The sequence below is a fragment of the Octopus bimaculoides genome, chromosome 13, assembly GCF_046866305.1.
Source record: "Octopus bimaculoides isolate indiv1 chromosome 13, ASM4686630v1, whole genome shotgun sequence".
NCBI lineage: Eukaryota > Metazoa > Mollusca > Cephalopoda > Octopoda > Octopodidae > Octopus > Octopus bimaculoides.
Genome location: NC_142940.1, coordinates 53,916,904 through 53,943,180, shown reverse-complemented (window position 1 = coordinate 53,943,180; position 26,277 = coordinate 53,916,904). Strand labels below are relative to the sequence as shown.

At 37.1% G+C, this 26,277-nt stretch overlaps 1 protein-coding gene across 8 annotated transcripts in view; it reads right to left on the bottom strand.

The window, feature by feature from the left end:
• Positions 1 to 18,604, bottom strand: part of LOC106872664 (uncharacterized) — a 79,775-nt gene extending 61,171 nt beyond the window's left edge. For 5 of the 8 annotated variants that reach the window (XM_089361780.1, XM_089361784.1, XM_089361787.1 and 2 more), the window contains exons 1-9: positions 18,467 to 18,604; positions 18,101 to 18,219; positions 13,589 to 13,653; positions 12,366 to 12,514; positions 10,372 to 10,518; positions 9,524 to 9,673; positions 7,273 to 7,415; positions 4,451 to 4,604; positions 2,566 to 2,715 (exon numbers count right to left, since the gene is read on the bottom strand). In XM_089361780.1, coding sequence (XP_089217906.1) covers positions 2,566 to 2,715; positions 4,451 to 4,604; positions 7,273 to 7,415; positions 9,524 to 9,673; positions 10,372 to 10,518; positions 12,366 to 12,514; positions 13,589 to 13,653; positions 18,101 to 18,109 — 967 coding nt within the window. In that variant the 5' untranslated portion in view covers positions 18,110 to 18,219; positions 18,467 to 18,604. Of the gene's footprint in view, positions 1 to 2,565; positions 2,716 to 4,450; positions 4,605 to 7,268; positions 7,421 to 9,523; positions 9,674 to 10,371; positions 10,519 to 12,365; positions 12,515 to 13,588; positions 13,654 to 18,100; positions 18,271 to 18,466 lie in introns of those variants that run through there. The other 3 variants (XM_089361781.1, XM_089361783.1, XM_089361782.1) reach the window with 3 other exon arrangements.
• Between the last annotated feature and the right edge of the window lie 7,673 nt (positions 18,605 to 26,277).

Here is a 26,277-nt window from a genome sequence, read left to right as displayed (position 1 = left end):
TGAAGGCTGTTTTGCGTAACATTATTAAGCGTACGTAAATTTCCTCCATCTAATTGGCTATAGAAATGCTTGTGCAAAACAACTTTTTGCGCTGCCCTGATTATACATAGCAGAGTAATCCCTTTTCGCAGGAGCTAGGACGGCAATTTGTGATGAAGAAATTGCTGGCAGTTATAAAATAGCAATATGTGCGCGTGTTTATATAAGAAAGTTGTTGTTGGCACTCCGTCACTTACGACGTCGAGGGTTCCAGTTGATCCGATCAACGGAACAGCCTGCTTGTGAAATTAACGTTCAACTGGCTAAGTACTCCACAGACACGTGTACCCTTAACGTAGTTCTCGGGGATATTCAGCGTGAAACAGTGTGACAAGGCTGACCCTTTGAACCACAGGCACAACAGAAATAGGAAGTAAGAGTGAGACTGAGAGAAACTTGTGGTGAAAAAGTACAGCAGGGTTCGCCACCATCCCCCTGCTGGAGCCTCATGGAGCTTTAGGTGTTTTCGCTCAATAAACACTCACAACACCCGGTCTGGGAATCGAAACTGCGATGCTATGACCGCGAGTCCGCTGCGCCTCAGTGTCCCTGGACTGGCTCTTGTGCGGGTGGCACATAAAATAAACCATTTTGAGCATGGCCGTTGCCAGTACCGCCTGACTGGCCTTCATAGGATTTTCAAGCGAGATCGTTGCCAGTGCCCCTGGACTGGCTCCTGTGTGGGTGGCACATAAAATACACCATTTTGAGCGTGGCCGTTGCCAGTACCGCCTGACTGGCCTTCATGCGAGTGACACATAAAAGCACCCACTACACTCTCTGAGTGGTTGGTGTTAGGAAGGGCATCCAGCTGTAGAAACTCTGCCAAATCAGATTGGAGGCTGGTGTTGCCATCCGGTTTCACCAGTCCTCAGTCAAATCGTCCAACTCTCTAAACTTTGCCCAGGCTATTCTTATTCTAGAAGCTACACTTTCAGCACACCCTCCCCCACTACAAACTCGGTCACCTAGGTAGCGGAAGCTATCAGCTACTTCTAGGACACATAGCCATCCAATGTAAATAATGCAAATAATCACATTTTGTATATGACGTCTTTCCATGTCAGGTACATTATTAAACATACACACATGTACACATACATATGCATATGTAACAACTGACATGCATGAATGTATGTCCCTGTGTGACTAACTTAGTATATGTATTTGAGTGTATATCAGGAACATTTTATAACACAATGTCACATTTTGTATATGAGTATGTATCTGTCTGTGAGTGTACGAGTGTGAGTAGCTGTGAGCCTGTGTGTTTCCACGTTAAGTGCATTATTAAACACACACACACACACACACACACACACACACACACACACACATCTACACATACATATACATATGTGATGACTGACATGCCTGAATGTATGTATGTGAGTGCTAGAAGTGAGACTCTTGAAAAAAAACCACTGAGGTAGCAAGGTCCAAGGTATATATTAAAATATACATATAAAATATACAAGGTATATATTAAAATACACATTTACTGTTCTATTATCAGTTAATAATTAGCACAGCAGTTGCAAGTTTGCAAGATATTTACAATTGCATATTTACACTTACATTATGAAATTTATCCTATATATATATATAATTCTTTGTTTCTCTGTAATAATTATTGTGGTATTTACCGTTAAATTAGCATTTTCATACATGTGCTTCTATTTTGTTCATTTTCTTATATTTCGTCAATTTACACTGCATACAAAAATACACACATACTATATACATACTATGCGGGAAGCCATTAAGCCTTATTTGTTCAAGTAATTCATTGCTACATATTCTCATATGACTGCATAGGCTCACTTTATGTTTCTTATTCTACAACCACACCAGCAATCCAATGTCAACACTTCACCTTCTGCATCATTTCAACAGTTCACATCCCTGTTGTTATCTTCTATTGCAGCCCATTTCCAGAATGTACCCATTTACATACAATATCTCCATTACACTCCCATTCATTTGACTGTCAATTATACGATGACACGCAGTACTGACCACCTCCACGGCATGTATATCCACTGACAGCTCTGTAGTAGGTTCAAAAATTACATGCCTCCCTACAACTCCCAATTGTCCATGATAGGTTAGGGCTTGATGTATAACATGTCACTAAGTTAGACCATCATTTACTCCACAAATATTTTGTCATCAATGCTGCACTTTCCTGTATCACCTGTTTCAACATAACTGTAATATATGTATACAAACTATACCATTTTAATCTTGTGCTATGCTGGATATCTCTGCTAGTATACATATATAATCTATATACCAAAAAACACATAGAGAAAGAGGCACCAAAAAAACTGACAAGGCAGACTGAAGAGAAAGGATAAAAAGAATTGATATAAGGATGTGTTGGCATGAAGCAAAATTCAAAAATATCTTTGGATTTGATTACACCAATTTTCACTTAATTATCAATTATTTCAATAGAGACATATTCCATTAAAACAATCAAATAAATAAAAAAAAAACAATTCTATACAATAAAATTATTACCTGGAAGACATTTAAAGTCACTTTTCCATTGTTGATCATCACCACATATCAATTTCTGTGAGGTGTTAAATGGTAAAATACACTCAGTGCCAATGAATGTTTCACTACAGTTTACTCTTCTATTGCAGACAGAAGTAATGTTGGGACACTCTGGAGGGGTAGAAGAAAATTAATTTACAATAAATAGCTACCTTCAATCAGAAAATACATATATACACACACACCCATTCAAATACACACATACTTACAAATGTATATATACATTTTTGTGCTTATCCTGATAATCATAGCTGGATCGAGTACTTCCCAATAGTAATCCTTGGCATTCGAACTTTGTTCAAAGAAGGACTTGGATACACCCCAGCCAAGCTGCTGTTCAGCATTCCATTGTCTTTACCAAGGCAGATGCTTGCCCCAGTAGATCTATTGACTCAAGATCCTTTTTATGTGAACCGCCTCCATACATACCTTGAAGACCTGCTGCCAATGAGCACCAAGCATCAAACTGTGAAACCTGCAGTCCTGAGGGACATGGCCTCATGGACCCACGTTTTCATCAGAAACAACACCATGAGAAGTCCTCTCATCCAACCTTACTCAGGACCTTATCGTGTTCTTTCTCATTCTAACAAACATTTCACCATTGACTGCAGTGGTTCCAGAGACACTTTCTCTGTTGATAGACTTAAAAGAGCCTATACAGATGCTCATACCTAGAAACCTCATACACCCTCTACACACACCACTCCACACACATCTTCCCCACCTCCACCAATACATGGAATGACAACTTGTAGAGGCTGTCACGTCCATAGGCCCATGAGACTTTGCAAGACTATATATATATGAACTTGCACTAAATGACTGTCGTCTTCTCATTTTTGTATATTTGCCTTTTATTGTATTTGTAATATTTCTTTTCCTGATGCATTTACCTTGTTTGAACATTTCACACTGTTTTTATTTTTTTATTTTGCTGCATTACTGTTGCTTGTATCAATCTGTAGTGTCAGTGAAGGGTACTGTTGCAAGTCAGAAAAGCTATTTTTGTTATCACATTGTTGCATAGTTCTGCAATAGCAACTCCAGCCAATCAGAGCTGAGCACATATTAATGCCAAAGGTAGTTCTCTGACCGAGAAGAGTTAAGTGGGTGTTTGGACCAGTTAGCAAAAAGACAACAAACCAGCAACATTGGCTGCTAAGCATAGGAACAGCCCCTTTGTTCTTGTCACCAACTTTGCACTGCTAGCTCTGAATTATATCAGCCCTCAACTCAACCCACATTATGAACAGCCTATTTCATTCATGCCAAATCCTGAATAACATCAGCCCACAACTCTGTCTATATTATGATCAGTATATGTTTGTTTACACTAGCACCATTTTTGTTTGCTTAAAACAACTTCCAACTGAATCCATTTTTCCAATGTAAGTTATAAACCTTTTTCTGATTCATGCACATACGCCGGCTACACTCATATTACTTGTCAGCACTCATTATCTTTTAATAAATTAAAATATTTTATATAAAAATGCCTTCTGATATTTTCATTACGCACACTTCTTAAAAGCTCACTTACAGGACATCTCAATGAACACTTTCACTAAAGTGGTGGTCCTTTATCAACATTTTCTTTATAAATATATAAACAATATACCAAAATACACATAGAGAAAGAAGCACCAAAAAAAATTGACAAGACAGATTGATGAGAAATGAAAAAGAGAATTGATAAAAAGATGTGTTGGCACCAGGCAAATTTTTTCAAAAACCTCAGATTTGATTACATCAATTTTCACTTATTTATCAATTATTTCAATAAAGACATTCTATTAAGACAATCAAATCAATAAAAAACAATTCTACACAATAAAATTATTACCTGGACATTTAAAGTCACTTTTCCATTGTTGATCATCACCACATATCAATTTCTGTGAGGTGTTAAATGGTAAAATACACTCACTGCCAATGAATGTTTCACTACAGTTTACACTTCTATTGCAGTAGATAGTAGTTTTGGTACACTCTGGAGGGGTGGAAAAGATTCATTTAGTTTAAATAGTCAACATCATTTAGGAAATACATACATGCACACATATTCATATACATGCATATATACATTTATAAATGCATGCATACATACGTACATTTATATGAATGTGTTTATATCAATAAATATATGTATAAAATAAGCATACATACATATGCCTATACATATGAATATATATATATATATATATATATATATATATATATAGTAAAATAAGCAACAAGGATATCCAAAGTTAATGCAGTACGATCGTTTTCATGCGACTCCATTTATTTAAGCAATGTGAACATTACATTAAATGTAAAATGCAGAGCAATCCTCAGCTGCACAAAGATATAGAAATTTACTGAAATTTCATTTCAACAGGACATATTTTTGTAACTACATTTAAACTCTCCAAGTAGAAAGGAAGAATACAAAAAAAACATTTTGACTTAGCCAGACCATACAGGCTAGTAATTAATTCTAAGTAGATTTTTTACTGTCACTGATTTTATTTTTATTTATTTATTTATTTTTTTTGATTTATGGATCATCTTATCAGACCTAGTGATTCAAAGCTTAAGAGGGCACTAGCATTTTCTTTATGGGGAAAGGGAAAGGGGTAAACAATATACATGGATGATATGGTTATAAAATTTCTTTGGGTTTAGTGACAAACTACTATAGGTGGGGGGGGGTTCTCTACTAGCAGACCAGTTTATAATGGAGCAGGGGAAGTTTTACCATAAGGCACCTAGGTCAAAAGTATATAAAATAAAGTTGCTATATTGTGTACAGATACAGTAAATGTTTATTCATAGTTTTCATTAATCAGAATAATGTATCAGTATTGTTTTACATATGCTAAGTTTGAAAAACTTAAGATACAAATATTTGCTTAATTAATATGTGAATAAACAAAAGCTAATTATAAATCAATAATGAAATAAAAATAAAAAGAAATAGTGTATAGTAATGTAACTAGTCAATCAATGCAGTATGCAAAAACCATGAAGTGGTATTAATTTAAAATGCTATGGTAAAGTACATTTAGACTTATTTACACCAATATAAGGAACCATAGATAAGATGTGAAATTAAAAATGTTTTATATATATTGGACTAAATTTTTTTTAAAAATTAAACTTATCTAATATCATTTAAAGGACACATAAGAGATAAAATTTATTTTATAACTAATGTACAGAATTGATACATAGAATTTACATGGTTTATAATGATAGACTCATCAAGGTGTAAGAAACTGATAAAATGAATGATTGGAATTAACATAGAATATAATGGTGAACTAAACTATTAATAGAGAACATGATTATTATGTACTAATTTAATTAGATCACACTATCTTAAATTATCAGGAACTTGTGTTAACTAACATGAGCTAAGTACAAAATAATAATGGAACAAGGATTAGATTTATTTAAGTCACCTATAAAATAACAATGATAATAGTACAACAACAATGGAATAACATGAATCCTTTAGGGTCAGGCATCGAATAAAATGTTAAAAGGTTTGAAAACTATTAAAAACCATTAAGAAATTTCAAAACATCTTATTCATTAAAATTAAGTAAGATACACACTAAACTCACAGCAATAGCAAAAGTGATATGAAAAAAATTCAAGTAAAACCATATACCATCCATGGATAAAGTTAAAATTTTAGTTTTTTGATTGTAGGCAAACCACCCATTGTCGCAGATGTTGTGCAACTGGTCCTGCCACAGGTCATTTGAAAAGAACTAGATTATCCCTGGATGAACAGGGTGGCTCAGCCTGTCCATCAGCTTCTATGTTCTTTGCCAAACAGTTCTGCTTAGCATAGACTGTCAGATTTTGTGTCTTGTTGTATTTTTCCAGTAGTAAAAAAGGTCCTCACTTAGGGCCAGCTTCATAGTAGTGACCCCAACACCCAAATCTCTTGCCAAAGCCCAGATTCTCTTGCTTGCATCTTCTAGCACCTTGTTCTTCCTTGAGCTGTTGGATGAATTTTGGTGTTTGAATACACTCAGAATGCTTGCTGTGTCACTTTTCTGCTAGCAAACAGCAGACTAGTCTTGGTTGCAGCTATTCATGTCACATTTTACAGCTTCTTTAGTGTTCACAAAGCATTGAGTGTTCACAAAGTATTGAGTGTTCTCAAAGCATGTTAGCATTTTGATACTAAATGCAAGTCATCATGATACAAGTAACTCTATACCAATATAGAGATGACTCCCAGTTCTCCATGTCAGCTAAATTATTCGCAACTACGACATTAACCTACACGCTCTCCAATGACATTGATTGTTCAACAATACATCAAGCAGTTCCAGAAAATAAGAGACAAAATAATGGCTAAATTAGCCCAAATACCCTACATAGGTTATATATACTTGTATTATATATATATATATATATAATCCATATACCACAGCAGAAATATAGAAAGAGGCTCCAAAAAAAATAAAACAGACAGGGCAGATAGAAAAGAAAGAAAAAAGAGAATTGATGAAAAGATGTGTTGGCACCAGGAAAAATTCAAAATAATTCCAGATTTGATCAGGTCAATTTTCACTTAATTATCAATTATTTCAAAAATGATATATTCCATTAAGACAATCAAATAAATAAAAAACAATTCTACACAATAAAATTATTACCTGGACATTTAAAGTCACTTTTCCATTGTTGATCATCACCACATATCAATTTCTGTGAGGTGTTAAATGGTAAAATACACTCACTGCCAATGAATGCTTCACTACAGTTTATACTTCTATTGCAGTAGATAGTAGTTTTGGTACACTCTGGAGGGGTGGAAAAGATTCATTTAGTTTAAATAGTTAACATCATTTAGGAAATACATACATGCACACATATTTATATACGTGCATGCATGCATGCATACATACATACATACATCATCATCGTTTAACATTTGCTTTCCATGCTAGCATGGGTTGGATGATTTGACTGAGGACTGGCGAACCAGATGGCTACACCAGGCTCCAATCTGATCTGGCAGAGTTTCTACAGCTGGATACCCTTTCTTACCCCATTCATTCCAAGAGTGTAGTGGATGCTTTTACGTGTCACCAGCATGAAGGCCAGTCAGGCGGTACTTGCAATGGCCATGCTCAAAATGGTGTATTTTATGTGCCTCCTGCACAGGAGCCAGTCCGGTGGCACTGGCAATGACCTCGCTCTAATGTCTTTTCATGTGCCACCGGCACAAGTTTCAGGAAGGCGACGCTGGTAATGATCACGCTCAAATGGTGCTATTTACATGCCACTGACATGGAAGCCAGACTGCTGCTCTGGCAACGATCACGCTTGGACGGTGCTCTTAGCGCTCCACTGATACAGGTGCCATCATGATTTCGCTTTCACTTGCCCCAACAGGTCTTCACAAGCCGAGTTTAGTGTCTAATGAAGGAGACGTTGGCATGGATGCCAGTCATCAAATTTAGTTCGATTTCGGTTTCACTTGCCTCAACAGGTCTTCGCAAGTGGAGTTTAGTGTCCAATGAAGGGATGTTACACGTAAGTGGGCTGGCTACACCCCTGGCAGAGGCCTTGGATTATGGTCTCACTTGACTTGCCGGCTCTTCTCACGCACAGCATATTTCCAAAGGTCTCGGTCACAAGTCATTGCCTCGGTGAGGCCTAATGTTCGAAGGTTGCGCTTCACCACCTCATCCCAGGTCTTCCTGGGTCTACCTCTTCCACAGGATCCCTCAACTGCTAAGGTGTGACACTTTTTCACACAGCTGTCCTCATTCATTCACAACACATGACCATACCAGCACAGCTGTCTCTCTTGCACACTGCATCTGATGCTTCTTAAATCCAACTTTTCTCTCAGGGCACTTACACTCTGTCGTGTATGCACACTGACATTATACATCTGGCAGAGCATACTGGCTTCATTCCTTGCAAGCTTACGTATGTCCTCAGCAGTCACAACCCATGTTTCACTGCCATGTAGCATGGCTGTTCATACATATGCATCATACAGTCTACCTTTTACTCTGAGCGAGAGGCCCTTTGTCACCAGCAGAGGTAAGAGCTCTCTGAACTTTGCCCAGGCTATTCTTATTCTAGCAGCTACACTTTCAGAGCACCCACTCCCATTACTGACTTGGTCCCCTAGGTAATGGAAGCTATCAACTACTTGTAGTTTTTCTCCCTGGAATGTGACAGAAGCTGTTCTCTGCACATTTTCAGTGTTTATAGCACCTGAGCATTTGCCACATACTAAAACTATCTTCCCAGTTAGCCTTCCTTTGATATTGCTGCACCTCTTATGTGTGCATAGCTTACCCTTGGTACACGTTATGGAGTTTCTAACTACACCTTTTCTACAGATCAAGCAGGGCCATCTACCTGAAGGGATTTGTGATTTGTCTACCTTCCTACTTATTAAGACTTTGGTTTTAGCTAAGTTGACTCTAGGGCCCTTCGATTCTAATCCTTGCTTTGCAAGTCATCATGATACAAGTAACTCTATACCAATATAGAGATGACTCCCAGTTCTCCATGTCAGCTAAATTATTCGCAACAACATTAACCTACATGCTCTCCGATGACACTGAATGTTTAACAATACATCGAGCAGTTCCAGAAAATAAGAGACAAAATAATGGCTAAATTTAGCTCAAACACCCTACATAGGCTATATATATACTTGTATTATATACATATATAATCCATATATCACATAAAATAGACAAGGCAGATAGAAAAGAAAGAAAAAGGAAAATTGATAAAAAGAAGTGTTGGCGCCAGGAAAAATAAAAAAATTAAAAATTAGATTTAATTTTCACTTAATTATCAATTTTTTCAATAGAGACATATTCCATTAAAACAATCAAATAAATAAAAAAAAACCAATTCTATACAATAAAATTATTACCTGGAGGACATTTAAAGTCACTTTTCCATTGTTGATCATCACCACATATCAATTTCTGTGAGGTGTTAAATGGTAAAATACACTCACTGCCAATGAATGTTTCACTACAGTTTACACTTCTATTGCAGTAGATAGTAGTTTTGGTACACTCTGGAGGGGTGGAAAAGATTCATTTAGTTTAAATAGTCAACATCATTTAGGAAATATATGCACACACTTTCATAGACAAGCATGCATTCATTCATACATACTTATATACATACATACATTTATATGAATATCTTATTGTATCCGAAGAGAGTCATTCTCTTTTAGTGTCTGATATAACACACTCACTGGTTTGATTTACTAATTTATTTTTACTAAAATTTTCATTGCGTCATGCAACCTTTTCAATAGTCATTGACTCTGTGCATTATTGGAGTTGTGTTCTTTTTGTTTGTTTGTCTAAGGACCCCTTTAATTCCTATTTTGGACAATCAGCCATTCAGTGTTTAAAAAAATCTTATATTTTTTATAATTAAATATTATTAGGAATTGTATAAAAAAAAATTATCAAAATATTTTGTCTACTGAACAATTATAATTGATTTTATTACTACACAATCTGATATGGACCCCCAAAGACAATACGGTCTCTGGTTGAGAACCACTGGCCGAGACTGGAATACAATGGACTTCAAGACTACCTATGGCAATGTACAATGTAACAGGCAGATCACTTCCCTATATGTTTTCCCCTTTTGTAATATTTCCAATATTATAAAATGACAAAAAAGAATAACAAGAATAAATTGCAAAGATTAATAACAACAACAATTATAATTATGTGTTGAGATCTCTTTTACCTGGACATGCAAACTTTGGTTCCCATTCTAGACTGTCATTGCATACCAATTTATCATTGTTCAGACGAGACACTTTACATTCTTTATAGACACGTCTTTCAGGACATGTTACTTCTCTGTTGCAAATAGTTGTACTTCCTGGACACACTGAAACAAAAATATACATGTGCATGTATGTGTGTTTGTGTGTGTGTATGTATATATATATATATATATATATATATATATATATATATATATATATACATATACATAGAGAGAGAGTGTTAGGTGTGGTGTACAGATATTCAATATAAAACAGATGCTTGGGGGGGGGTTAGAAGAGGAGAACATTGTTTTTGTTTTTTGGGGTGAAGCACTAATAAAAATGAATAAATAAAAAGATTTTTTCTCCAAAATTTTGATGACCTTTTTTGTCAATATATATATATGTATATATATATACATAGACACACAGAGAATAAGGGACTGAGAGAGAAAGAGATAAACTGAAAGACACAGAGAGACTGAGAGATGAGTAGACAGACAGAAAATTCTGCCATTAATTTCCTCAACATTAATCTCTACTTCTTTAAATAATTTCTATTATGCATATCATAAACCTAATGCATCTTTAAATTATGACCATATGTTTTCTATGCACATCAGATGTGTTAATTTAGTTAGAAATACTTAAGACCAGATGTCCCAAGTAATTTCTCTATGCTGGTGATCTTGTTCTTGTAGCTAAATCTGGAAAACAATTACAAAAGAAATTTTTGCAGCAGTATAATAAATTTGTATGGTGGGAGGTGGGGTGGAGAAAGTAATATATAGGGACAAAGTTTGAGGTCAGAGGCACACAGTGGTAGCTGTAATGAGTGGGGGTGAGGGCAAGTATCAGTGTTGATACTGTTCTATAGGATAGGGAACAAACATCATGCTCTGTTGTAGAAGTTAGTTGCCCATTGGATGTAAATATCTTAACGAGGGAACTTCTAAAGTGTTGCTTGTTCAAATAAAAATAACAGCCAAATTTCCTTCACATCACACCTAAACACTTTTATTAAACTGAATAATGTAGTTCTAGGTACCTACTGAAATGAATAAGTCTGGACACAGTGATCACAGCCTTAAGAACTGATGTCTTGCAAACAACAAGGTCTTAGATGTCTTGCAAACAACAAGGTCTTAGATGTCTTGCAAACAACAAGGTCTTAGATGTCTTGCAAACAACAAGGTCTTAGATGTCTTGCAAACAACAAGGTCTTAGATGTCTTGCAAACAACTTGCACATGCAAGTGCTACCAGTCAAGAACTCCGCATACCAGAAGCCAGCAAGTGTATGGGGTCATCAGGAGAGAATGCGCGTCGTTTCAGGGCCTACCTCTCGACAGCATCAATGCGCACCGCCCCCCACCCTCACTGATATGAGGCCCCGCTTGCTAGATCAACTGGTTATTAAAAACAAAGCTCAATATTTCTCTAGCCATCGCTCATCGTCTCTTTTTTAACTAAATCCAGTGGCTAGCCTTTTCCACTATAGTTTGGATATCGGTCATGGTGGTATTTACCTTACGATGAGTTAGGCTTGACGATAACAACAGTCGTCTCACATATGACTTGAGACTAATGAACAACAACTAACTCAAGCTAATATGAGAACATCTATGGGATGACCAGACCTACTCAAAATAATGAAAAAGTTACACACTTGTGAAAGAAAGATCATGTTGGATAGAGCAGCTCAGGATGTTTTATATCTTTGTATTAGATATATAATATAACGAAGCAAGAGGGAAGAAAAGTGTACACATGATGCACAACTATTGCTTTACACAAGACTCAACGCTCTATATCAACAGACACACAGTGAACTGCTTACCAACATGAACTGCCAAACGCTCACAGTTCTTCATTTTATAATAATGAGTCAGTCCACCTTTGGTCACTTGAGGGTGGTCAGAATCCTTTCGTAACAGGATGTTAAAACGCAAAACAAACATTTTACATACCTGGATGTATGCCTTTATAGCAATTGCAAAATGGCAGACGAGCATCCTTTTTATTTTTTAAGTAACATTCATGTATTATGTCATTCTGCTCAAAATCTTTGTGGCAAATACAACAGTATTCAACATGACCAAGCTTGTCTATGTAAGTCCTGTAAAAAAGAAAACACCACCGTTAACATAAATTGCAGCAGCAGACACCATACCCTGAAGTATTCAATTACACTCAGTTACACCAAATTCTTTCTTTACCAGTGTCTTTTAAAAAATATCATTGCTTTCTACATCATCATCGTCATATTCACCACCACCACCACCGCCGCCGCCACTATAACTTTTCCATGAGTCAGATGGATGTCAAAGCAGAGTTTCTACAGCCTGTTAACAATCTTCACCTATTCCCATGTAAGGAAATGGCTCCCTTTCTCTGGACTTCTATTCAATGATGACAACAGACTAATGACATCACTTCCATGATAGTGACACTGATATGCAGCTATCACATAATATTAAGAAAATGAGACACAAGCACCCATACACACAGAGAAACACACACACACACACATCTGTGGCCATGCTGGAGCACCGCCTTTAGATATGAGATCAGCATGTCGTGCACATAATATGGTTGTGATGCATATGCCTGGTGTACCCTTATCAGACAGTTAGTCATGATGGGTGTACTGGGCTTCGTATATTTTACTCCAGTGTCACTTTGATGGCATGCACTGCTCTCTCACTCAATAATAATGATAATAATAATTCCTACTATAGGCAGAAGGCCTAGATTTTGTGGGGAGGGGGACAGTCAATTACATTGATCCCCAGTACTCCACTGGTACTTAATTTATTGACCCTGAAAGGATGAAAGACAAACTCAACCCTGGCAGAATTTGAACTCAGAATTTTGTCTATTGTGACAGACAGAATACCTATTTCTTTATTGCCCACAAGGGGCTAAACATAGAGGGGACAAACAAGGACAGACAGAGCGATTAAGTCGATTACATCGACCCAGTGCGTAACTGGTACTTAATTTATCGACCCCGAAAGGATGAAAGGCAAAGTTGACCTTGGCGGAATTTGAACTCAGAACGTAACGGCAGACGAAATACCGCTAAGCATTTCGCCCGGCGTGCTAACGATTCTGCCAGCTCGCCGCCTTAATAATAACAATAATAATAATAGTAATAATAATAATAATAATAATAACAGTAACTACTCACCATATTTGAGAAGTAGAAATAATAGTATTACAGAGCAAAATCCAAATTGTAATGGGTAATTTGGGCTGGAAAACAACAACAACAACAATAATAATAATAATAATAATCTTTTGGATTAAAATATTTACAGTTTAAAATATTTACAGTTTAAAATGGATTATGTTTAATTGGATAGATATGTTAAAACAATATTAGAAATAAAGTTGGCTATTCTCTATTATAGACAAAGTGCAACTAGTCCTAGCTAATGTTTCTATGGCTAAAATATTTTATAATTAATGTGTGAATTTGGTTAAGGCAAAGAGATTCATATATTGAATACAATAGTTTGTAAACCATTTTTTAATCATTTCATTCAATTTATGTAAAGTACTTAGGCCATAAATATATTCTATGCTTTTCTGTGTATACATATCTATGTTCCAATGTCTTATGCTGGAGACAGGTTAGGACAATTATCATGCTGACTTTGGAAAAACTCTTGATTCTTGAAATTATCCCCTTTTCATATAGTGCTCATAACACTAACTCTAACCCTAAATCCCTAACCCGAACCCTAACCCTAAAACCCTAAAGCTAAAACCAGTACAAACGCACGAACGATGTCATAAATAACAGTACCGCCGATAGTTGTTGTTGACAAACAACGGCACTAATTTTATTCAAGGAAAAAGATCCCATTACACCGCCACAACGTCTTGTTGACAATCCACAGCAGTAATTGTTTTCACCTCAATAGGCGTCAATGATTGGTTGAAATTACCGAAATACGACAACTTTCAACATGAAATAACTTCGAATATAAAAAAAAAAATGTCTGTTCTATAAGACAAAATATACAAGTATACGAAGTTTTAAAGTGTTTCGGTAGAAAACACACTAAATTAAAACTAAATAAAAAATGGTGTCCGCCAAATCAGAAAGATCCGAAGTACTTTTCTCCCCATTCTTTATTGAAAATGCGACATTCATCATCAACTTTCCTCCTCTTAGTAGCCATAACGATGGGTGAAGAAAAAACAAAAGCAGTCTTAGGCCTCGGCGTCAGATATTCTCATTTTAATTGTAATCACTAATATCATGACTAGCCCGAGGCACATGTGATGCACTGTGGTAATTATTATGGTGCGTGAAATACATAGCGCGTGACGTGACTGATTCAGTATACATAAGACATGCGTAATCTAAGAAGTATAAGAAACATGTTTATTTTTTTCAGCATACGACAGCGGGCCGGACAAATTGACGTCGCGGACCGTAGTTTGGTGACCCATACTATACACAGTCTTTTCGCATGCTAGAAATAGTAGGAATCATATGGATGTATTCTTGTTGTTGGCACTCCGTCGCTTACGACGTCGAGGGTTCCAGTTGATCCGATCAACGGAACAGCCTGCTCGTGAAATTAACGTACAAGTGGCTGAGCACTCCACAGACACGTGTACCCTTAACGTAGTTCTCGGGGATATTCAGTGTGACAAAGCTGGCCCCTTTGAATTACAGGCACAACAGAAACAGGAAGTAAGAGTGAGAGAAAGTTGAGGTGAAAGAATGCAGCAGGGTTCGCCACCATCCCCTGCCGGAGTCTCGTGGAGCTTTAGGTGTTTTCGCTCAATAAACACTCACAACGCCCGGTCTGGGAATCGAAACCGCAATCCTATGACCGCGAGTCCGCTGCGCTAACCGCTGCGCTAACCACTGCGCCATTGCGCCTCCACACCAAGACCTACAACATAACAAAAACAACCATACCAACCAATTCATCTCTTTTTTGCTTTCACTTTTCAGTCATTTGACTGCGGCCATGCTGGAGCACCGCCTTTTAGTTGAACAAATCGACCCCAGGACTTATTCTTTGTAAGCCTAGTACTTATTCTATCGGTCTTTTTTGCCGAATCGCTAAGTTACCGGGACGTAAACACACCAGCATCGGTTGTCAAGCGATGGTGGGGGGACCAACACAGACACACAAACATATACACGCACATGCTAGTTTTGTTTTACTTGTTCCAATCATTGAACTGTGGTTATGCGGAAGCACCACCTTTTAGTTGAACAGATCGACCCCATCATTTTATCAAAGCCTTGCACTTATTCTATTATTCCCTTTTGCCAAACCACTAAAGTACGAGGACATAAACAAACAAACACTAGTTGTAAAGCGGAGGTGGCTACAGTATGAGACACTTACTCAACTATCATGCAGTGGGACTGAACTAAGAACCATATGGTTGGAAAGTAAACACGTATGATGAAACAAAGTCGAGGTGCATGAAATATCCGCCTTTCCCCAATTGTTTTACAACAAATTCCGACATAATTGTAATTGATAACAGGTGAAAGGTATTTTCAGAAAATTTCACTATAAAACACCCGATTTTCAGTAAGTTATGAGGAAACAAAGCCGGCATGTGAATTTTCCGAAACTCATCCCTTGGAAAAACGTTTCCTCAAAAAAAATTTCCTTGAAAGAAATGGAGTAAAATGAATAACCGGGGCAAAATAAGTAACTTTTGATTTCTCGTTATTTTTTCCCTACCTGTTTTAAACTATTCCATTACAAGTATTGCATCATCGTGTTGTATTGCTACATTGTATTTAAGAATAAAAATTGACCGGCATAGTTGTTGTTGATGCTGAGGGAGTCTGAAACTTAGTCAGGTGACAGGTCCTCTTTTCTCAAGAAAAGTTTTCTCAACTTTGATACGAGGTAATTGCAGTTGCTCATAAAATTCCTGGATAAGGCGACGAGCTGGTAGAAACGTTAGCACGCCGGGCGATATGCTTAGTGGTATTTCGTCTGTCTGCGTTCAAATTCCGCCGAGGTCGACTTTGCCTTTCATCCTTTAGGGTCGATAAATTAAATACCAGTTGTGAACTGAGGTCGATCTAATCGACTGCTCCCTCCCCTAAAATTTGGGGCCTTGTGCCTAGAGTAGAAAAGGATATTCTATTCTCTGTTGGATTTCAGGCCAATGTTTACCCACACTAATGTCTAATTTGCTAATTCCTCTCTTTAACTGCATGGTGTGGAAATCTATCACGAAGAGGAAAGCCCAACAGATTGTGAAGAAGCTACAGAGAATATTTTCTTGGGTTTTTTTTTTATTATTTAGTCGCGTTTCGTTAATTTCATATCAATTATCATTTTTCTCTGATTCCCTTTCCTTTGACTTAGATATTCAAATTTTTTTTCTTTGGTATTTCTGATCTTTCCGATGTCTCGGGATTGATATAAATGTGTATGAGTCTGTTTTCTAGAGAAGTGAAGCAACAAATTTTCATTATCTTATCTTGCTAATTTTACCCCAGCCAAATTTCTTTTATATACTCAGAGAGCGGCGATAATTTTCTGAAACAGTGATCAGATTAGGTTATAACGCTTTTAATGTATTTAGGGAAGGCCATTTACTTAGTTGATGTAGTTTTTGTAAGGTAGTGAACATATGAAAAAATAATTTTTTGCTCAGTCGAAAATGCAATATAAAAAAACACCTGATCTTGTCCCACTCCTATCCATTTCTCTGTAAGTTATGAGGAAAAACAGTGGGGTGGTATAAATTTTCCAAAAATCCTCTCGCTGCCCCCTCGGAAATTTTTCCCAACAAATTCCAATATACTTGGAATCTACAGCATCTGAAAATTTCGTTAAAAAGTATCCATTTTACTGAATGTTAGGAGGGGGGAAAACGAGTAGGCACGATTATGTAGAAATGCCATCACTAGCGTAGCTAGAGTGTGCGCAGCTCGGGACGGCCCTTCCGTTTGTCACCCCGGACCCCACAAGAAACACATATTGCCTACGGCAGACCCAAAAGTGGTGCCCCTTTAAAAGTGCCGCCCCTACTCCTAGCTACGCGAGTGAATGCCATACAACTACCACACTAAGTTACTGTCACGGCAAATGCTCTTCAGATGACATCCTCACCTGGTCAGGTGAAAAGAAAAGAAACAGAAAATAATATTGATCCAAGTGGAATAGCTTTGATCATTGGTCTGTTCGATTACGATTAACTTGTAAAACTTGAGTTTTTCAAACTGACGATAAAGTAACTTTTCAATAGTTTGTCATTTAATAACAAATATGTAATCTCACTTTAAACTATCTAATTTCAAATACTGTACTGCATTCCACTTAATTCCTCTATGTTACCGCTTAATTGTTTATAAATAACATAAACGTAAGGGACAGTCAAGACTATTGATAAGGTTGCAAGACTCAACGAAAATTTTAGGAAAATAAAAAGAAAAATAAGTGGAAATTTTACCGGTGTGTGTGTTAACTTTTAAGGCACAATAAGAAACTGACTCTCCAGACACGACAGAATAAACGAAAGAAAAATAATCATAAAAGCCAGAACACTGAATGAATTCAGAGTCATTTCTTATCTTCACTTCCTAGTTGTAAAATTCGAACAATTTCTACATAATTTATAAACAAAATAAAAAGAAAGACCAGGTTTTTCAAATCACTAAAGCAATAAAACGATTGACAAATTACAAATTACTTACTTTTATCATCGCGTGTAGCTTGAATATTTGAATTCTTGAAGTAAAACCGTGTTTAAATAATGAAACTTGATAACTACTTCCTTCTATCTGCCCTCCTTTTTATCGTTATTTCTTTTTCACTATTTCAAAGTACAAAAGCTTTTAGATAATGTCACGATGTATATTGAACTGAATAAAAGAAGCATGTTTAATTTATTTTTTATTTCATTTTTCGTCTGGCTGTCATATCTATATATATGTGTGACTTGGAAATTCCCAGTTTGTGCATTCATGCACACACACACACACACACACACACACACACAAGGATAGTATGGATATAATCATGTATGGGTGATATAAAGACCAAAGAAGGGTTCCACTTGCCTTCTTCCATCAACTATAGCCACTTTGGGCTAGTTTCAGCTGTCGTGCCTATCTCCTTGTTGGCTTTTTTCTGTCATCTGGGTTCCACACCTAACTTCTCTGGAAATAGCACTCTGATCCAGCTGGAAAACTGCAGTTGGTAACTTCGTTGCATAATGAGGCCACATGCTATCTCTTGACTAGGATCTCGTCAACTATGTCCTATTTCGTTTCCTTTACCTGGTGGGAAATCTCAAATCTGGTTTTTCCAGTGTCTCTGTTTCCTTCACAGCTTTGCACGATTTTCACTAAGAAAACAAAAATCGGATTTTTAAAGTGGAATCAAGTACTCTGACCTAATATGCTGCAAATCCCTTATTTTAGTTCGGAAAAAAGGTGGGGTGAAAAGATCGCTGGGGGTGGAGGGTGAAATTTCCAAGGCTTCCACCTCACCCCACTTTTCGGGCCCCAAAAAGGTTTTGTAGCATATTAGGTCACAGGAATTCATTCAATGAAAAAAAAATTTCCAGTGATTCTGGGATGGGGGCGCCCCCCACCTTTCGAAACACAATAAGGGATTTGCAGCATATTAGGAGGTCAGGGTACTTGATTCCATGCAAAAATTCCGAGTTTTTTTTTTTTTTCTTAGGGAAAATCGTGCGCTTGTTAATACAGAAATTTACCTTTCCAGCATCAAAAACGGAATCTACTGAAAAACTTTGGAAAAAAAAAAGGTCGATTTGGTAAATTTTGATCCTTTCACCCGCACGATTTTCACTAAGAAAAGAAAAAACTCAGATTTTTTGCGTGGAATCAAGTACCCTAACCTTCTAATATGCTACAAATCCCTTATTTTGGTTCAGATAAAAAGGGGACGCCCCATCCCGGAATCATTGGAATTTTTTTTTTTTTTTGTTGAATGAATTCCTGTGACCTCCTAATATGCTCTTTGAGGTCTGGAAAACGGGGTGGGCTGAGGTGGAACCCTTGGAAATTTCACCCCCACCCCCATTTTCAAATACTTTTTCCTATTTCTTTCTTTACTCATAATTTTAGATCACATTTTGCAGAAATATGTTTTCGAGAAAGTGTGGATTACATTAGATTGAAAATTCAAAGAAGTTTGAAAGAGGTTATTGAAGTTAGTGGTAATGAAGTCTGGAGAGATAGACAATAAATTCATCTTTAAGAAAACACGTGAAATAGAGTAAAAGGAAAATATTAACAAACTATCTTTTTCCTACCTCTTAAAATCACTGGATATTATATGTATAATAATTCCGAATAGATTTTCCTGGCTTGCCAATCCTCAGTCAAACCGACCAACCCATGCCAATTAGAAAAGTAGATGTTAAACGATGATGGTGATGATGATGATGATATATAATCATGATAGGTTGTTACCCATTCAATGCTTAGGTAAACTTCGTCACTCTCTCTCTCTCTCTCTCTCCCCACACAAAAATGAAACATTTCAGCGCCAAAAACAGATTTCCTTTTTGCAATTTTTGGTACCGAAATTTGTGGGGAATGCCTGACCACCTTTGCATGAACTTACTGACCACTGAACTAAAATTTGGGGGAATGCCTGACCACCTTTGCATGAACTTACTGACCACTGAACTAAAATTTGGGGGAATGCCTGACCACCTTTGCATGAACTTACTGACCACTGGACTAAAATTTTGGGGAATGCCTGACCACCTTTGCATGAACTTACTGACCACTGAACTAAAATTTGGGGGAATGCCTGACCACCTTTGCATGAACTTACTGACCACTGAACTAAAATTTGGGGGAATGCCTGACCACCTTTGCATGAACTTACTGACCACTGGACTAAAATTTGGGGGAATGCCTGACCACCTTTGCATGAACTTACTGACCACTGAACTAAAATTTGGGGGCATGCCTGACCACCTTTGCATGAACTTACTGACCACTGAACTAAAATTTGGGGGAATGCCTGACCACCTTTGCATGAACTTACTGACCACTGAACTAAAATTTGGGGGAATGCCTGACCACCTTTGCATGAACTTACTGACCACTTGGGGGAACGCCTGATGTTGATCAATGAGGAAATATTGATACTTTTTCCAGATGAAAAGGTTCTCTTTAATGACAATCAATGCTTGCATCAGGATGACCCTTCAGAATCCACTACAAAATACTTGAATATGCTAAATATTTCGGGTTCACATCACACATATTAAAATGAAAGACTAATGCAGTAATTATTCTCTTAAATACAATTGACCAAGCTTATGGCATTTGTAATGGTACATTCAAGACAGGAAAAAGTCATTAAGGCAAAAATTATAACTGAAGGTCCACATCACATGAAAACTATATTTATATCAAAAGTTACCCTTTCTTCAATAGCAGAAGAGATACCATTTATATCAATTAGACAAGAGTTTCTTATTAAATTAGCAATGGCAATGGCAATTAATAAAAGACAAGGACAAACATTTTTTAAACTTCCTTTATATTTATCAAAGTCTGTATTCACACAAGGACAACAATATGTTGCCTTCTCTATAGTGGACACAGAGTTTCTAAGATTGAACATATATATATATCAAACAAGAAACATTCCACAAAGAATGCTGTTTACAAGAAGTTCTCGTTCAGAAGAACTGACAATGAAGCCAGCGATACAGATTTCAATCACACAGAACAGCAAACAGTATTTATCTACACATCAGGCTTGGCACCATTTACATATAAATTACAAAATATGGAAACAATAGAACAATCATTTAAAAAGCATGTAGTGAATTTGAAGTTTGAAAGTAGTTTAGCTTATTGTTAGCTGATATAATGCAAGGTGAACTACCAGGCTGAGTAAAAAGTAAGCAACGTTTTGAAACATGAAATTCATCACAATATATTTCAACAAAGTGAAAATTTTATTCATCGAAGTAAGTACCATTACAATCAATACATTTTTGTAGAATTACAAGTTTGTTTATTCCAGTTGATGAAGTCTTTGAACATACTTTCAGCATCAGTTTGATTTTTGAACTCCTCTTGCAGGAAGCCATCAAGGTGCTTGAAAAAGTGGTAGTCAATAGGAGAAAGGTTTGGGAAATAAGCTGGGTGGGGAAGAACTTCGTAGCCAAGTTCCCTCAACTTCTAGAGCATCATTAGTGGAACATGGCGTTGAGAATTGTCATGAAGAATGACTGGCCCTCTTCTGTTGACTAATCTAGGATGAAGGAGTAGCAGTTTTTTGTTCATTTTGGCAATTTCATGGCAATATGTTTCTGCAGTAATGGTTTTTCTGGGTTTTCAGAAGTTATAGTGAATGAATCCCGCAGTAATCACCAAACAGTTGCCATAATCTTTTTGAAGAGCTCGGGTTTAAGGAAGGTTTTCAGTGCTTCATTTTGGTCCAATCACTGCAAAGAACATTTTTTATTATTGTACAGAATCCACTTTTCTTCACAAGTTACAATACAGCTGAAAAATGGATCAGTCTCATTACAGAGAAGTGATGAGAAAAATTTCATATCTGCACATTTTCTGATTTTCATGCAAATAGTGTGGTACCCATTTGTCGGGCTTTTTTGATTTTCCGATCACAAGTAAATGATTGCAGGCAGTTTTCTGGCTAACTGGAAGTTCTTTTACCAGTTCTCGAGTGGTTTTACATGGATCTTTCTCAATGACGGTCTTTAAATGACCATCATCAATGACAGATGGGAGTCCACTATGCTCATGATCTTCAAGGGCTCAGGTTTCCACTGTAAAATCATTTAAACCATTTTCGAGCCGACCACTCACTGGTCATTTTCTCACCAAACGTTTCATTGATATTGCGAGCAGTTTCAGCTGTTTTACATCCTTTATTGAAGTTGAATAGCGAAATTGCTCAAATATTGCACTTTGATAGTTCCATTTCAGATGGTTGTAACAACAGTGAAAAAAATATCAATGTTAATTTATTGATGCATTTGGGTAAGTCTATGTCTGTATTATCAGACAATAGCAAAAAAAAAAATGCTTTAAAAAATTTATTTTCTCTGCAAAAATCCAGTATAAATTCTTCATGGTTCAAAACATTGCTTACTTTTTATTCAACCCAATATAAACTATTCAAACATGTTGGGTATATAAACTTCACTTTATCCTCCATTCTCTCTTTCTTACCTTTCTTTCCCAACAGGGGTTGCCATGTCTCCCTATCTTCCTATCTGGCTTTCTCTTTTTCCCTTTCTTGCTTTTCTTCCCTAAATGGGTTACCATGTGTATATGCCCTCCACAACAAGACACCTTTATTCCTCTTTTATACTTTAACCTTTCCCCGCTCAAGGGTCTTGGTCTTGAAAGTTATTTGGTGACCCCACCAGTGCTGGTGCCATATTAAAAACACCCATTACACTCTGTAAAGTGGTTGGCTTAGGAGGATCATGCCACTGATAGCTGGATCTGTCCCACATGTGACAGCAGGCAGTTGACATAAACCCACAGGTTACTGCTTTAATAACACTAATAATAATCCTTTCCACTTAGAGAGTTTAAATGTAGTTACAAAAATATGTCCTGTTGAAATGAAATTTCAGTAAATTTCTATATTTTTGTGCAGCTGAGGATTGCTCTGCATTTTACATTTAATGTAATGTTCACATTGCTTAAATAAATGGAGTCGCATACTGCGTTAACTTTGAATATCCTTATTGCTTATTTTGATTTTAATCACCTTATTTTGGAATTGTTTGGATAATACCATACTTAATTCTGGTGCCTAAACTTAAGTACCATATTCACCTTGAATCTATAAATATATATCTAAGGAGAGACAGAAAGAGGTGCAGGAGTGACAGAAAGAGGTGCAGGAGTGGCTGTGCGGTAAGAAGCATGCTTACCAACCACATGGCTCTGGGTTCAATCCCACTGCATGATACCTTGGGCAAGTGTCTTCTACTATAGCCTCGGGCCGACCAAAGCCTTGCGAGTGGATTTGGTAGACGGAAACTGAAAGAAGCCCGACATACATATATGTGTGTGTGTGTGTGTGCGTATATGTTTATGTGTCTGTGTTTGTCCCCCACCATCGCTTGAGAACTGATGCTGGTGTGTTTACGTCCCCGTAACTTATCGGTTCGGCAAAAGAAACTACTAGAATAAGTGCTAGGCTTACAAATAATAAGTCCTGGGGTTGATTTATTCGACCAAAGATGGTGCTCCAACATGGCCACAGTCAAATGACTGAAACAAATAAAAGAATAAATATTGGATCATTCTCTAAATAATGAGGTTTTTTTATATTTCTTTTATTTTTCAAAATTAAGATAAACAAAGTTCCTTTTTAATCTAAAATATACACTATTTTCTACAACGCTCTTCCAGCCATCTGGTAGACTTGCGAGGCTCCTCTTCCAAAATTCACTTATATTTATGTATACTCCTCCAGTACTGTTCTGACCTCGTCTACATATTCATATTTTTTCTGTCCAAATGACTTTGATGATTGCACAATAAATGAGAAGCAAATGGGTTAATGTCTGGCGAATATGGTGGTTGGGGTATCGTTTCCCATTCAAACTGTCATCCTCGGAAGAACACTTTTCATCTTGAAACCAAAGTTGTTCATTTTTCTTATAGCACTGACTTGAATGAGTGGTTGAATAACCAAATCCAAGCTTCTCTGTAAGTTCATCAACAGTTACGATGGGATTTTGTTCTACCAGAGTTTGCAGAACGTCCTCGCCAGGCTTTACAAATTTTCCAGGATGAGACTCGTCTTCTAGGCTGTAATTTCTGGCTTGGAATTACTGGAACCACCATTGACACTGGCTTACACTTATTGTCCGATCCCCATATACTGCATTATTATTCCTATATTATATATACAAACACTGAAATTCCTAACAAGAAAAAAAGACTAGCAATGCATCATTTTAGGTCTCGGAAAAGTGTATTTGTTCGGCAAGTTCCGTATAAAACTTATTTCTTTAATGTTTATATTTTGCAGCTGAACAGTGAAAAACACGGTCGCACACACACACATTCCTTGTCTTTCATTTGCAAGAGCGACTTGATCAGTGACACACATACATATACATGTTTTATGCTTTCACGAATCGCTTATATTTAAGTATTTTTGTGTATATATGTGCATGTATGTATATTTCTGAGTGTGTGGGGGGAGAGAGAGAGAGACAGACAGAGAGAGAGAGAGAGAGAGAAAATGTTAGAGCTGAAAAAGGAAGTAAAACAATAAAAATGTTTTACGGAATTTGCCGAATAATTTCACTTTTCCGAGATCAAAAACGATGGATTACCAAAGGGAAATGGCATACACAAACACACACACACGCGCGTGTTATTTGCCCATGTATGTGTGTGCATTTGTTGTCCCTATATTGCTTGACAACTTGAGATTAGCTTTCTTGGGTTCCTCCAAGAAAGATGCACTTATGGAAACATTGACCTCTCTGGCATACACCAACATTTTATAAGGCGTTTCATTTTCTCATTTTTCCAGAAGGTAAAAAGCATCGCCGGGTGCATACTCCATAAAGTGTATGGATGTAGTACCTTTCAAAACACCGTTGCTGCTTGAGGACAAGTTTTGAAAGCAACAACAAAAAAATAATGTTAGCTAAATAAGAGTTGACGGTCTAAGGGAAGTAACTCTCGGAGTATAGCGAAGACTCAAGGGAGCTGTTTCCCTTGCAATGCCGTTTGATTTTTCTTTATTTCTTTTTGTAAATATTCTTTTAGTAAATATTGTTGTGGTGGATGAAGTCCTGCGTTCGATCCTAAAGCGTAGCATCTTGAGCAAATTTCTGTATAAGAATTATCCATTGTATAAAAATTCAGTCAATTGTATCTCTGGAACGAGTAATAGATATCTGTATTTTAAAATCAAACTCACTCATTTCCCAAACTACATGGTTGTGGCTTTCTCAAGCACAATTATTCTTTTTCACAATGTTTCGCATTAAACAATAATAGGAACAAGGCTCGGAATTTGGGGGAGAGAACTAGTCGATTACATCTATCGACTCCGAAAGGATGAAAAGGCAAAGTCGACCTCAGCGGAATTTGAACTCAGAACGGAGCAACGAGCGAAACACCGGCAAGCATTTCGTCAAGCGCGCTAACGATTCTGCGAGATCGCCGCCTTGCATTAAAGAATAATATTTTAATATCATTACACAAACGCAGTTTCGATTCTTATTTCATACAAATCTAATTGTTGTTGTTGGCATTCCGTCGCTTACGATGTCGAGGGTTCCAGTTGATCCAATCAACGGAACAGCCTGCTCGTGAAATTAACGTGCATGTGAATGAGCACTCCACAGACACATGTACCCTTAACGTAGTTCTCGGGGATATTCAGTGTGACACAGAGTGTGACAAGGCTGACCCTTTGAATCACAGGCACAACAGAAACAGGAAGTAAGAGTGAGAGAAAGTTGTAGTGAAAGAGTACAGCAGGGTTCGCCACCATCCCCTGCCGGAGCCTCGTGGAACTTTAGGTGTTTTCGCTCAATAAATACTCACAACGCCCGGTCTGGGAATCGAAACCGCGATCCTATGACCGCGAGTCCGCTGCCCTAACCACTGCGCCACTGCGCCTCCACATTGAAGAATATTTCGATATCATGACACAAACGCAGTTTCGATTCTTACTTCATACAAATCTAATACATATACTAGTTTAGACACGTGTGTGTGTGTATACAGACACTACATATATATATACACACATACACAGGGTGTTCAAAAAGTCTCTATACGGTGAATTTTTCATCCTGCGCATGCGCAAGTTGGTTATTACTGCGTGGGCGGCCGAGTGTCAGCCTTTGTCTCTC